The sequence below is a fragment of the Sciurus carolinensis genome, chromosome 1 (assembly GCF_902686445.1).
Source record: "Sciurus carolinensis chromosome 1, mSciCar1.2, whole genome shotgun sequence".
Classification (NCBI taxonomy): Eukaryota; Metazoa; Chordata; class Mammalia; order Rodentia; family Sciuridae; genus Sciurus; species Sciurus carolinensis.
In genome coordinates this window covers 187,290,696-187,305,091 of record NC_062213.1, presented here as the reverse complement: position 1 = coordinate 187,305,091, position 14,396 = coordinate 187,290,696, and the positions used below count along the sequence as shown (strand labels likewise).

General features: G+C 62.9%; 1 protein-coding gene across 1 annotated transcript; it reads right to left on the bottom strand.

Annotated features, from left to right (window-relative positions):
• Positions 1 to 248: 248 nt before the first annotated feature.
• Positions 249 to 9,367, bottom strand: Matn1 (matrilin 1). The gene is made up of 8 exons (XM_047518420.1): positions 9,274 to 9,367; positions 7,577 to 7,923; positions 4,941 to 5,163; positions 3,558 to 3,683; positions 2,715 to 3,131; positions 2,015 to 2,167; positions 1,168 to 1,248; positions 249 to 586 (listed from the first exon to the last, which is right to left on the bottom strand). The coding sequence occupies exons 1-8, from the start codon at positions 9,365 to 9,367 to the stop codon at positions 537 to 539; spliced, it is 1,491 nt and encodes a 496-aa protein (XP_047374376.1). The 3' UTR covers positions 249 to 536.
• Positions 9,368 to 14,396: the final 5,029 nt, after the last annotated feature.

Here is a 14,396-nt window from a genome sequence, read left to right as displayed (position 1 = left end):
GATGAAATGAGGCCACCAAGTGGACTTGGAACGGAAAACAGCAGGACCCACACAGCTGGTTTTGATATGACCGCGGTCATCCCTGGGGCCACCCCTTTTGCTGTCCCTACCACCACACCACCGCCCCCATCCGTCCTTCCTCCTGGTCCCCCAATGACTACACAGCCGATGGCCCCATCCAGTGCCTACGTCAAGTCACATTTAATTGTTCTTCACGGGGAACAGAGAAATCAGAAGAGATTCACAGCACTCCGGGTCAAGAAGGGGTTAACTAAAAAAATATCGGAATATATTAGGCTTTTGACTGGAAAGGAAGGCACACACGGTCTCGGGCGCTCGGTCCCCACGGTCTCACTCGTGCACACACCCCGGCTCCCAGACACACGCCCTCCCTCGGGCACATGCACGTGCTCCCGAACTGTCCCAGGCTCCTGACGGCCCCAGCCCGGGCTGGAGCCGACCCAGCGCAGGGACTCCGCAGGACTCTGAGCCAAGCTCGCGTGCGGAGGTGGAGAGGCCAGGCGGGGACGGCGGCCTTAGACGACTCTGTTCTCCAGGACGGCCAGCCGCTTGCTGACGGCCTCCAGTGGACGCTGAGTTAAGGAGAGGGTCGGGCCAGAGCAGGCAGCGCTGACTGTGGCCCACTTCCTGCCTCCTCCAGGCGGGGGGCCCTCTTCTGGAGCTTTCTCTCACCCGCCCCCACACCACGTGTCCCCCCTGTATCAAAAGGTGTCCTCTGGTTGTGCTGATAACGGCGCTTTCCAAAAGCACAGCCCGTCCCGTGAGCCCTGGGCTGGGCTCACACGCGGCTCGGCCAGCACCGTGCCCTCCTCACCCTGGCTGAGCCAGGGGAGGCGCTGGGGACCCACCCACCTCTGAGCGGGGGCTGGTCTGGGTCAGGCCACCGTGAGCCTGAGAAGTGGGGAACCCGCAGGGACCATGCTTTCCTGGGTTTGTCCTGGGTGCTGTGTCTTGTCCTGTCCCTAGAGCTCAGCCTGGGCCTCAGTTTCCCTCAGGACCCTCTGCATCTGAGAGGGCCTGGGCCAAGGCTGTGCCAGCCCACTGCCAAATCCTCAGCAGGCAGCTGGCAGAGAGGAGGCTGCCCGACCCAACCCCGCAGGGGCCATGCTCCCTCCCGCTGCCCCCGCCGCCCTCCGGAAAGGATATGCTTCCTGGTCAAGGCCTGCAGCAGCCCCTCCACTCTGGCCTGGAATTTCACAATGGCCTCACAGGCACACGGGTCCTCCTCTGCAGGGGACAAGAAACCGACAAGAAAAGGGAGCTGTGGAGCAGTTGCCTGGGTGAGGGACGGTCACTGCTCAGGGCCGCACAGGGGAGTCTTGGGGGACTGAGGGGCTTAGGAGATCTGCGGGACAGGAAGAGAAGAGCAGCGGCACCACAGCCCTCCTGGGAGCGAGGGGGCGATCCCTGGAGTCTGCCCAGCCCCTCGGAGCCCTGACGGGAGCTGCGGTTACAGCACCTGGGCTGAGCACCTGCCGCGTTCAAGACACCGTTCCCGGCCTCCGTGCGTCTCAGTGACGCCTCACCCGACCCTCTGGGATTCAGGAAGAATCCACAACTTGCCCGTGGCCATCAGTGTCGGAGCTGAAATGCACTGGCCCCCTTGGCCCTGGAGTCCAAAGTCTTTACCCCAAGGTGCCAGCTGGCAGGGGAGCCAGGGAGGACCAGGGGAAGGGCTGGGCTCCATGGCTCCCCAGTTATTAAGTTGCCCCACCCCTCTGGCCTTGGCTTTCCTGTCTATGAAATGGGATGATATTCCTACCCAATGGGAGTGCACGGTGCCTTGGAGAACTACACGGTTCACGTAATGAGTGTCCAGCACACGGGTCTGCTGGCGGTAAGAGCCGACCTGCCAGCTCACCTCCCGGTGCTGCCAACTGTTGGCGCCACCCTGGTCCCTGGCTCTCCCCACCCACAGTCAGTTCCAGGATGGCTGCATCCCCCACAGAGCCCCTGCCTGCCCATCGGTGCCCGGGCCTCCCTCCTCACTCACCCACACAGATCTTCTTCTGCAACTTCTTGCCGATCTGGTTGATGGTCTTGAAGTCGGCTGTGTAGAAGTAGTGCTCGGCCACGGGTTCCGAGGCGATCTCCCTCAGCTCGTCCTCCACGGCATTGCCCACGCCCACAGCAAACATCTTAAAGCCTGCCAGAGGACAAACAGGGAAGGGCTGGCCGTGGGGACAGGCAGCCGCAGGGCTGACTCCTGGGAGAGCCACCAGACACCTCCTAGTGGCAGCTTCTGGAATTGCAGGCACAATGCCGGGGTGGGGGGGCAGGGAGCCTAGGAAAGCCACCTGCCCTGGAGTTTTGTACTGAGGGCTTCACTTAATCCTTGTAACCACCCATCTGGCGGTTATTATTTCCCTCATTCAACAACAATAAAACTGAGGGTCAGGCTCGGCCCAAAGGCTTTTGCCCTCCAAAAGTTGGTGTGTTCTTGGGAATAAATGTTCAGTTGGAAAAGTTCCAAGTCTCACCTACAGAAGGACCATTGTGACAAACCACTTGCTTCCCTAGAGTCTCGGTTTTGTCATCGGTATTAAGAGAGGGCTGACTAACAAATCCCTCCTCGTCCAACTGTACCAGGGTTCAGGGCACTAATCAGAAGACAAGATAAACTACACCTGGGCTGTACCCGTGTGCACCCCTGGCCATCAGTGGAGTCCAGGGCCCAGGCAGGCAGCACCTACCAAGGTCCTTGGCCTTCTTGGCAGCATCATTAATGTAGTCCTGGCTCCGGCCGTCAGTGAAGACAATGCCCACCTTCTGGGCACCGGGCCTCGCCCCGCTGGACACAGTGAAGGAGTTGTCGATGAGATACTTGAGGGCCGCGCCGGTCATGGTGCCCTTCTCCATGTAGGACATGTTCCGCACGGCCGCTTTGATGTCCTTCTTGGTGTGGAAGCGGCCCAGCGGGAACTCCTGGCGCACGGAGCTCGAGTACTGCACCAGCCCCACCTGGGCCAGCCTGTCGGACACATCCAGGGTGTCCACAATCTGGTTGATGAACTTCTTCACCAGCTCGAAGTTCTCTGGCCGCACGCTCTTGGAGCCATCGATGAGGAAGACCAGGTCAGTGGCCGAGCTGCCACCACCTCCACTGCAGACTGGGAAGGGTGCAAAGGAAAGAGGCTTGAGGACATAGCCACCATCTTGGCCACTGACTGGGCACCCACCACACACCAGCTCTGGGCTGGGGATCGGCCTCTTTAACCTCAGAGCTCCCTCCATAAAGCAAGGGTTGCTAACCCCTTACACAGCACTGAAAATAGCTGGTACATCTCACAGGTCAGAGGAACCAAGAGCTCAAGACTACGTGACTCCTTCCACCAGACTATCACTTTTCTGTGATAAAGAAAGGAACTGGAGTCGGGAGATTACTTTCCACAGACACCAAACTCCAGAAGGCATCTGTCTGCTTTAAGGGCTGATCCAGAGGCAAAGTGCAGGGAGGCCTGGATGGGTTTCTGGGAGAAGCCAAGATCCGCTCCCCGCCACCTCTCCCCAGGGATGCCTGTGCCCAGCCTACTGACCGTTGCAGGTCCTGCCGTCACTGTTGAGGGTGAAGCCCTCGTGGCAGGCACAGGTGTAGGAGCCTGGGGAGCTGATGCACACCTGCTCACAGTCGTGGTCCCCCGTGGCACACAGGTCCGACACCACTGGGGGGGACAAGGGGAGACTCAGATCTCACAATCATGAGACATGGACATGTCAGTGGAAGGCTCTTTTCTGATCAGAAAGAACAGCGCCCCTCACACACTAAGGGAAACTGACACCCTCAACTGGGGTATGTGAGGGTCCAGGCCCCAGACCCTCAACCGGAGGCTGGAACCGCTGCACCAGGGCCAAGATCCATGAAGAGGGTGAGAATGATGATCAAAATACAAGTCCCTCTAAAAGGGGAAAGGCCACAGGAGCAGGGCCTTTAGTCTATTTTGTTCGATGCTGCGTCCCATGTGACTAGAAAACACACAGTAAAGAACACAGCGCACAGAACTCACTCAATGAAAGGTTGTTAAAAGTCACGTATTGAGTTTCACCCTTAAATTATCTCACCAAATCCTCAAACCAAAGACACTCTTTTCTCCCATCCAAGTACTAACCAGGCCCGACCCTGCTTAGCTTCCGAGATCAGACGAGATCGAGCGCGTTCAGGGTGGTATGGCCGTAGACAAAGACACGCTTTTCTTAGACCCGTTTCACAAATGGGAACAGTCTTGGCCCGTCCCTGCCCTAACCCTGACAGCACCCTTTTTGGCTGGTCGCATCCCTGAGAAACCCACACATAGACCCTCCTCCCCTCTGCGAAGGACTCTCAACCTTTTTAGGTACCTCAGACCCTCCCATGTCATAGAAACTTTTGTCGCCAGAAACCCACGACGTAGAAACACTCTTGCTGGATTGGGGCACTTCTTGGTCCCTGCAGGGACTCACTGTGTGAAAGGCGCTTGACATCCTCCTCTCTTGGCATTCCCTGAACCTGGGTGGGGACCGGTGGGGACCCGTGGGGACCCGCCCCAATCAAGAACTCCCTAACAACGGCCCCACCCCTGGTGCTAGCCCCACCAGAGTCTGATCTAGTTTCCACCCCAAACTCACGTAGACCCCGCCCTCCGACCTGGCCCCGCCTCCCACGCTCAGCTTCACGGCCCCTGCCTGCTCAGCCCAGCCTGTTAAGCCCCGCCCCCGACGCCCGAACTCACGGCCCCTGCTTACTCAGCCCCTCCGCCGCCCCGCCCTCCGACCTGGCCCCGCCCCCACAATTAGCCTCACGGCCCCTGCGCGCTCAGCCCCGCCCCCTACCCGGCCCCGCCCCACCTCCCACGCTTAGCCTCACGGCCCTGCCTGCTCAGCCCCGCCCCGGCTCAGCCCCGCCCCGGCTCAGCCCCGCCCCCGGCCCGGCCCGCCCTGCGCACAGCAGAAGGCCTCCTGGAACTTCTTGGACAGCTTCTCGATGACGCTGTAACTCTCCACGTAGTCTACGTGCTCGTCCTGCGGCTCGCTGGCCATCTGCCGCAATGTGGCCTTGTCCACGCGGCCCACACCAATGGCGAACAGTTCGATACCGCTGGCCCGGGCCCGCGCAGACACGTCGCGCACGCTGTCCTGGGGCCGCCCGTCTGTCACCACGATGACCACCTGCGACAGGTGGGGGCGTGTGAGGACCAGCCCTCCCTCCCCTTGCTTGGCTTTGCAGGAAGCCATAGGACTTAACAGAAGAGTAGTTCCAGGCCAGAGAAGCAGAGCGACTGACTGGTCGGTGCAGGTGGAGCTTTCTCCCGCCTGGGTTTGGTCCCGGGGAAGAGAACCTGGCTAGCCAGAGGGGAGAAAGGCTCCTCTTGCCTGGAAGAGAGGTGGCTGAAGTGTTACCCCCATAGGCCTCGAACCTGCGTGTCTCCTCCCTCGGGCAGGCTCCTCTGTGGTCACCGGGCAGGGCCAAGTCTCTCCATCAAAGTGGGGAGTCTGCAGACCGCGTCCCCCTCAGACAGGGAGTGGTGGAGGCCCCAGGCTGCAGAGAGCCATACCGCGTGAGCGCGGCCTGGGTTGTGCCCCTGGTGCCCTCCGCGAGGGACTCATGGCTAGGGTCTCTGTGGACCGACTCTCCCAGGCAGTAAGGCCCAGTGACTCCGGTGGCGGGCCAAGCTAGCGCACCCAGCACCGTGCGGTTCCGCGCTGTGGCCACCGGAGGGCGCCCGAGGCTAACGAATGGAGCTGCTGCCTCTAGTTTGGCGGGTGACTCCCCAACCCGGGAGGGAGCACGGCCCGCAGACGCCCAAGGAACCAACACGCGGAAGGAAGTTGTTCCCTTTTCCCCCGTTCCCGGAAGGATACACGCCGCTCCCGCACAGGAAAAGGATCCACGGCGCTTCCGCAAGGTTCCCATGTTCTGCACCCTGAAGAGGGTGGTGCTGAGCGGGCTGGAGCCCTGCCCGGTCTGGGTTCAGCCTCCAGCCCGCTGTGCCGCTTCTGGGCTTCTAACTCGCGGGTCCCCACCCTGGCCTGGCCTGGCCTCTGTATTGGTGCCCTGCCAGAAAGTGGTTGAGTCCATGAGGTGCCTTCCTGGCCCAAGGGAGTGCGGCAGGGCTAAGGAGTCAGGAAGGGACAACTCTTCATTTTAGCCTGTCCCTGAGCTGCAACCCAAGCTTAAGATGCTCCATCTACCTTGGGTCCCCTGCCTGCCGCAGGCCACGGGTCTGATCTGGGGAAGCCCGCGGATTCTGGAGCTGTGCTGCCACAGGGGTCACCACCATCACCCTCACTGCTCTCCATTAGGCTCACCTGGGCCACCGCATCCTCAGCGGTGGCTGTCACTCACAGCTACAGCACCTCCTGTGAGGGCTTGTAAGCGGCCCCACAAGAAAGACCAACAGGCAGCCTGGTGTGTCACTTCCCCGGGGGTCATGGTGGGACTGGGCTGTTGTCCCAGTGAGCGCTTCCTCTGCTCAGGAGCTGGGTGAGTTGCTTAAGCTCTCCTCGGCTCAGTTTCCTCATCTGTGAAATGGGGGTCCCGCCTCCAGCAGGACTGTCTGACCTCATCTGTGCTGGAGAGTGGGACGTAGAGGAGGAGGCGACCGTTCAGGCCAAGAAGGGCTGCAGATGGAGAAGTGCAGGAGCCCATGGGGACACCATGGGGGGGACACCTGACCGCCTCGCAGGCCCCGTGCTGAGCCCTGGAATAGGGACAGTGTAGGTGCAAAGCCCTCCTGAGGCCCTCCTGAGGGCAACATGGGGTGCGTGCCCTTTCCTGAGCCCCTGCCTTCAAAGGATTATTAAATAAAAATTGGTTAAGCTGGGTGTGGAGGTGCACACTTGGGATCCCAGTTTCTGGGGAGGCTGAGGCAGGAGGATCTCAAGTTCAAAGCCAGCCTCAACAAAGGCAAGACACTAAGCAACTCAGTGAGACACTATCTCTAAGTAAAATACAAAATAGGGCTGGGGATGTGGCTCAGTGGTTAAGCGCCCCTGAGTTCGATCCCTGGTACCCCCCCCCGAAAAAAAATTAGTTAATGCTGATGGGGCATCTTCTGGGCATCTTCTGAGCATCTTATGCCTACAGCCTTGGACCCTAGAGTGGCAGGTGAGGTGTCCCATTTCACAGGTGAGGAAACTGAGGCTGGGTGAGATGAAGTAACTGCTCAGGGAGGCACGAACAGCACCAGCGAGCAGGCTGGAACCCAGGCAGGCAGGGGGCAGAGTCCTCACCGTCCCTGTCTTGCACCTGGCCTGCCTTGCTCTGCCTGCAAGGAGCTCGGACTGGCCGGGCCGGGTCATGGGAACAGAAATGATCCCGTGCTCACCAGGTTGCAAGCTGCTGGGCTCGGAAGGCTATGGGGTCCCCACCCCAGGTCTGCCGCCCACCCAGCTGGAGACCTCTGCCTAATGATCTGCCCCTCCCTCAGTTTCCCGCACCCTAGCGGCCCCCTGGCAGGAATGTCATGCGGGGAGAAGTGCAAGCCCTCAGCACAGAGGGGGAGCCTGGGGCACCTTCGGGTTCCAGCCGGACTTGCGGGCAGAATCAGCGAGAGCCGCTGCGTGGGTCGGGTGCACGCACCTTGCTGATGTCGGGGGACCGGGAGCGCCCGCCCTCGGCGTCGCTGAAGGCCTTGGTGATGGCGAACTGGAGGGCCAGGCCGGTCATGGTGCCGGTGGACAGCGGCTGGATGCGGCGCACCGCCTGCAGCAGCGCGGCCTTGGAGCTGTGCGCCCGCAGCGGGAACTCCTGCTTGACGGCGCTGGCGTAGTTGACCACGCCCACCCGGGTGGCGTTGGGTCCCACATCCAGCGACTCGATGACCTGGGACAGGAACACCTTCACCTTCTCAAACTCCACGGGCCTCACGCTGCGCGAGCTGTCCACGACAAACACCAGGTCCGCGGGCCGCGTGCGGCAGAGGTGCCCTGGGAGGGCGGAGGGAGAAGGCAGAGGCTGGGCGCGCAGCCAGACCCAGGCCTGGGGGGCGGGTCCCTGCGTCGCTCAGTGTGTGGACACTGGCAAGGGGCTCGCAAAGGCCACAGCTGAGCCCGAAGGACGGAGGCTCATCCAGCCCTGAGCACCCGTCCGCCCCCTGCCCGCTTCCTCCTCCTGGGGAGCCTGCCAGGACCAGCCGCAGGGCAGGTGGGGCCAGCCAGCGGCGCTGGCGTCACCCGAGTGCACAGGGCGGCGGCACAGGACGCCACAGCCTCTCAGATGCACCTTTGCGGTTTCAGCCCCAACTTGTGGCCAAAAGCAAAGGCAGTGGGCACTGGGTTGGGCCCCTGTGAGGGCCACACGGTGCCGTTGCCTGGCCTGAGCCTCAAAGCAAATGGACACCGGGAGCCGGTTGCCCTCAGCCCCAGGGACCTGCTGGCTCCGGTCTCCAGGTCCAAGGAAGGGAGCAGGAATCCCTGGTGGCCACCTCCGCAGGCAGACCAGGTGGGCCCGAGGCACAACCCCGAGGAGCCACGTCCCTCCGGATTCCCAGGAGGCAGGCGCCGCCTTGTGCCCGGGTCCAGGAGCTGGAGGGAGGCAGGCCTGGCTTCACGCCCGCTCAGCCGCTCAGGCCCCGGGCAGGTGGCAGCCTCCGTTCCCATCTGCCTGGGGCTTCTAGCCTGGACCCGCAGCCAGGCCGGCCTTGCGCAAGGGCCTCCCCGCCTGGTGGAGGCAGACTGGGTGGGTGCCCGATGAGGGTGCAGAGAATCCAGGGGGGCCTGGGGGGCAGAGTCGCCCCCACCTCGCCGCCCTGGCGAGGGGGCCTGGCATCAGAGGTCGGAGGCCTCAGAGACCGCCCGCCTCCGGCCCCTGCTCCCTCCTGGCGATGCCGCACACGGGTGAATGGAGGCCCAGAGTGGGGGGCAGAGCGGAGAGCAGCAGCCCAGCCCCGCTGTGGCCTCAGGCAGGGCCTCCCCCTCAGTTTCCCCGTCTTTACAGGAAGACTTACACCTTCCTGGAGTCAGTGCCCAGAGCTGAACCCCACAGAGCCGTGTCCTTCGGGACCCAGCGGGGCAGGGCTGGTCCCCCGGCCCCCCAGATCTGTGCTCATCAAGGAGCCCGACTCAGCCTGGGCCTGGCGCAGCGCCAGATGTCCGCCGCTCTGGAAGCCGAGGTCCCCGAGGGCCAGCCTGCCCTGACCAGGTCAGCATCGCCCCCTCGCTGGGCCAGCCTACTGGCCACTCCTGCCTCCGTGCCCCCTGCCCCTTCCGATCCCATTCGCCTCTGCCCGTGGCGGCAGCCAGCCTGGCCAGGTGGCCGCAGGTGGCGTGGCCCCTCACCTCTGGACGGGGGGGTGAGGCCGAGGCTTGGCGGGGGCTGGAGCAGCAGCAGCAGGCCACAGAGCGCCAGGCTGGTGCCAGAGGCGGCCCTCATGGTGGTGGCAGCGCGGGCAGCGGCCGGCACAGTGGTGGGGGCCGGCGGTTCCCGGCTTATCAACCCCGCCGCCCGCCCGGCCTTCCGGCCAGGCGGCCCCCACTGAGGTGGGGACAGCACCCCAGCCCCCAGGCCGGGGGCGGGGCCGGGCTGAATGGAGGTGAGTGTGCGGGAGAGGAGGGCGCGCCTGGCCCGGGCCCTCCAGCCACAAGGGCTCCTTTGCCGGCAGGAGCAACCCGAGCCGCAGCTGGAATTCAGGAAATCCCAGGTGGGGGTGGCTCCTGAAGGGGCTGGCGCGGCCGACTTGAAGCTGCCACCCAGGGACGCTCGAGTCCCGCGGCCTCGCCCAGCCCTGCCCTGCTCCCTCACCCACAGCCACAGCCTCTCCACTGCACATCCAAGCCCCATCCTCCTTAAGCCTTTCCCTCCTCCAGCCTCACAGCCCTGCCCGTCTGCCACACCCCTCTCCGGCTGCCCCTGGATTCTCCTCAAAACAGAGGGCCTTTGCACACGCCGGTACTCCCGGCCCCTACCTCTGCCCAGCATGATCTTTTGAGATCAGAATTGCTACTGACAGGTACCTGTGCTCTTAGCACGTGCGGGGTGGTAGGGGAGGAAGCCAGAGCAGCTGTGTGACCACAGACAAGTCCCTTCACCTCTCTGTGCCTCAGATTCCTCATCTGGAAGCCAGGGAGGATATCAGCATCTACCTCCCAGGGTTGGTTGAGGGGAAGAAGAGTTGCAGGAGCTGTCTCGGTGCCCCAGGCCTGTGCTCTTAGCCACAGGTGAAGCTTGGTGGCCTGTCCCCTGAGCCCGCTGCTGTGCTTCCCACCCTGTCCCGAGAGCTGGTGAGCGTCTGAGGGACTCTTCTCTGTCCAGGCCCAGCGGGGACAGCAGAGAGCAGGCCTCGTGTGTTCTGGTATGGCCTGAGGGAGCCCCAAAGTTTCCTGAGGCATTCATTTGGTTTCACCCAGCTGTGGTGTTTAGAGGTGGGCCTTGGGGGTGACAGGGGTGAGACAGGCCATCAGGTGGAGCCCCAGGGTTGGTCCTGTGGCCGTGTAAGAGGAGGGGAGAGCGGAAGCAGGCCCACGAACACACACCCGCTCTCACGGCGCGCACCTTGCACCACCTTGGGGCTCTGCCAGCAAGGCCTTCGACAGACGTGGGCCCCGCGATATCCAGAACTGTGAGCTCAATAGACCTCCCTTCTTTATAAAGTTACATAGCCTCAGACATTTCATAGTAGTACCCGAAAAATGGGCGAATGTGCAGCTTGTATAGGAACATGCCCAGGAATGGTCCCTTCTCCTGCATCGGGTCCTCTAGTTGGTGGGATGGAGCAGAAAGAGCACAGGCATTGGCCTCCCAAAAGAGCCAGTTCAAAGCGCCTTCTCCCGCTGCCTGGCTGTGTGACCTGGAGCTGGCAACACCCTCTCTGAACTTCGCCTTGTCCTTGTGTGGTGGGAGCCGGACTCCTGGGCTTCTGCCTCATGGGACCAGGCGAGGAAGCAGTGAGAGGACAGGAGCTGGACATGGGGTCAAAGGGCGGCCCTCTTTCCAGGGGGCAGAACCGTGGCACTTAGGACCTGCGCCCTCCACTCTGGAAGCTGCTCCTCAGCAAAGGCAAAGGTGGACAGGGGTTGGAAAGCGACCTCCAGGCACAGCAGGGCTCCCGCACCCGTTGGCAGTAACGGTGCCGATGTCCACGCCTGTCACTCACACCCACACCCCGTCTCCTTTGTTCCCCAGCAAACCTGCAAGGGCCACGCATGGGACAGTCTGTTGGCCTGCTTGTCAGATAGGGAAACTGAGGCCAGAGAAGTCTGTTGGGCGACCGAAGTCACCCAGCCAGTTTAGGGGCGTCAGGGCCAACAGCCCGGCCTCAATCCCCTTTGTGCCCATGTCAGAGGGAAAGGACATCCGGAGCTTTTCCTCCGCCCTTTCCTCTCCCCAGACCGGAAGCCCAGCGGCCTCTGATGCCTTGCCCTCTACAGTTGGCCTTGACGGCTTCTCTTCTCCAGAAAGGCTGCAGGAGCTCCGGACATCGTGGGTCACGGTACAGAGTGTTTGATGGAGTTGCAAATGTGTCACCTGCCTCCCCAGGGGTCTCTCCTGTCTCAGTCCCCACAGCTTCCCTGTCACCCAGCGTGGTGCCTGGCTTGGGGAACCCGGTGGGCAAATGAAGACAGAGGAAATCATGGTGAACGGCAGCGCTTCCCTGTCGGCCATCAAGGGTCACTCCAGGGTCAGTGATGGTGACCCAGGCCAAGGGCGGCACGGTGCTGCCCAGGCCATGCCGAAGGCGGTCGAGGGGAACGTGAGCCCGAGTGTCCTGGCCAAGGGCCCCCTCCCGACGGACAGGGCCGCGTCCGCAGGCCGCCAGGCGCATGAGACCGCCCTTTCAGCCCGGCTCTGAATGGCAGCTCTGTGGGCTCCAGGAGCGCACTCCTGGCTGTGGCTTCTCCGCTCATTAGCAGAGCCACGGAAATGGGCGGCGGGCGGGTTTTCAGGAACAGGCCTGGGTTCAAGGGCACGGCGGCTTCCGCATTCCTCAGAGGGGCCAGGCCGGGAGCGGCGACCTGGAAGCCCAGCGTATACATGGAGGAAAGAAAATAAATATCTGTGTTTGTAAAACCAAAACATTTTCCCCAGGACCTGAAATCGGGAACAGTGCGTGGGTATCGGCGGGGTCCGGAGCGGCCTGCCTGGAGGGACGTCTTCCAGGCTGTCCCTGCTCAGCAGGCAGCCCTGGGGCTCCCAGGTCTCAGCCTTCCGTGTCCTCTACCAGAGCGCTGTGGAGGCCGGCGAGGCCCGGGGGCAGTGTGGTTCAGCGGGTAGAGCTCCCGGCGCTGCAGGCTCAGCTCCTCCCCTGCGGAGCAACCGGGTCATCTCGCACCATGTCAGGCCGCGGCGTCCCGTCCACCATCAGCACGTTATCGAGTGTTTGATCTTTGATCAACTCTGAACCAACAAGTCTAATTTCCCCTCCTGATGAGCAACAGCCATGAAGCCGCTGGGCTGAGGGCAGCCGATAGGTTCACTCCAGCATCCATTCAAATAAATCCAGTTAATTTGGTTTCACTGCTTTGTCCAGATCTCTGAGGTGGCCCTGCGGTCTGCCAGGGGCCACGCCCGGAGGGAGCCTGAGAGGGGAGAAGCTTTGGAATCAGGCGGCCCATTCGCTCCCGGTTCTGTCACAGGCCAGCTGTGGCGACGTCAGGCGAACCCCTCCCTTTTCTGTGTTCTGCCTGTAAAGCTGGGGTCCCTGTGCTAATGTCCAAGCCTGTAGAAAGCAGTGCCCTACTGCTATGGCAGCATCTGTGGCCAGCGTCTGTGGCCAGCGTCTGTGGCCAGCGCCCGTGGCCAGCGTCTGTGGCCAGCGCCCATGATGCCCACGAGGCCTTCCTGTATCAGGAGAGGGTTCGTCGCCAGAACAAACAAGTCCCCCAGACACGCGGCTTTTTTCTTTTCTTTTTTTTTTTCTTTTTTTTTTTCCCCTAAGGCAAAGCCCTGGAGGCAGCAGGGCCTCCCGCATGGGCCTCCCCAAAGTGGCTTCCACTGGATGAAAGAGAAAGAGCACTCCCCTGACCGCAGGGAGCACGGATCACCCGACTCTCCAGGAGCCTGACGGCGCGTCCCTCCCACCTCCGTACCGTCTCCAGATTAGAATTCGCTCGCACCTGAAGTGCCAGCTGTCTGGGAGGCCGAGGTGGGAGGATCGCTGGAGCCCAAGAGTTCAAGGCCAGCCTGGGCAGCCTAGCATCCCCCAGAAAAGCAAAAGGACTCAGACGTAGCCGCGCTGCTCAGGCCAGCCCGTCCCTCTCCCCGCGCTGACCCCCAGCCCCTTCTGTGCTCCAGGATGGGCGGCTGTCCCCGCAGCCTCTCAGGCTCTGTCCTTAACGGGATGGGTTCCCTGCCAGACCTTCCTTGGGGGCATTGGTGACTCGCCCGGTGGGACCGTGAGGGCTTCAGAGTCCAGCGCCACCATGCGCCAGCGGATTGCCAGCGTCTGTGCCCGATAAACAGTGACCCAGGTTACCTGAGGGAGATGCCACACCACACACCTCGGGCTCCAAGGACCAGGAGGGAAGCAGCGTAGCCCTGCCCAGCCGAGCGTCCCGCTCCCCTGGAGGCAGACCCCACCCCGCAGAGTGGGAGGCCTTCCTGGACCCGGGACCACCGACTGGGGCGGCCACAAGAGCGTCACCAGGAGGAGGCCTGGGCCTAGCGCCGGCAGCTGCGGGCACTTCCTGTGAACACGGTGAGCCGGCGGCTGGGAGTCCCAGGTCCCGTGGGCGACCCTCCACCCTGAGGGAGGGAGCTGACCATGCCCCGCGTCCCTCCGACGTCTCTGCCCGAGGGCGGGAGGGTCCTTGGGGAGCGGCCTGCTGCTAAGCCAGCTGCGGGGACGCCTACCTCCCTCGAGATCCCAAGTCAACTGCCAGGACAAAGCTTGCTCCGCGCTGAGGCCGCACCAAGGACGTGTTGGGGGCTCACTTTGGAGGGGCTGAGGGAGGGGACCGCAGGACCCCGGCCCTGAGCAGAATCCCGTGGGGTGCACTTTCGGTCACCCCGTCCACACCCGCTCTGCTTCCCCGCGGCCTCTGACAGTTGGTCAGGGCTTTCCAGAGAGAGGGCCTCCCAGGCTCCACCCGACCCAGCCGCTCCGTCTTGCTGGGCTCTGGGTAGCGCTCAGGTGACAGCGCCCCGTCCCCTCCCAGCCCTGGGCATGAAGCGTCCCTGTCCTCTGTGTGCGTCTGCAAAGCTGCTGCCCGTCCAGGGCCCAGCCTCCTGGATGGGGCCCTGCTCCCCCTTGGTGACCCGTCCAGCCCAGCAGGAGCCCGTCCCTGGTGCCCCACGTCTGGCCACCTGAAGCTCACACCCCACCTGGGGTCCACCTTCCCTCGGGAAGACGCCTCGCTTCCTTCCCGACAGGCGGACTTCGTCCTCCAAGGACCTGACCGTGGTCCAGGCGGCCCAAAGCCCCGCTCTGCAGCCAGCCCCAGGCAGCTCCTGGCACCTGAGCGGA

Coding starts and splice junctions, on each gene's coding strand:
- Matn1 (XM_047518420.1), bottom strand. CDS start 9,367: ATGAGGGCCGCCTCTGGCACCAGCCTGGCGCTCTGTGGCCTGCTGCTG. Junction 3,132..3,557: donor TGACGGCAGGACCTGCAACG/GTCAGTAGGCTG, acceptor CACCCTTCCCAG/TCTGCAGTGGAGGTGGTGGC. Junction 2,168..2,714: donor CAAGAAGGCCAAGGACCTTG/GTAGGTGCTGCC, acceptor GTCCTCTGGCAG/GCTTTAAGATGTTTGCTGTG.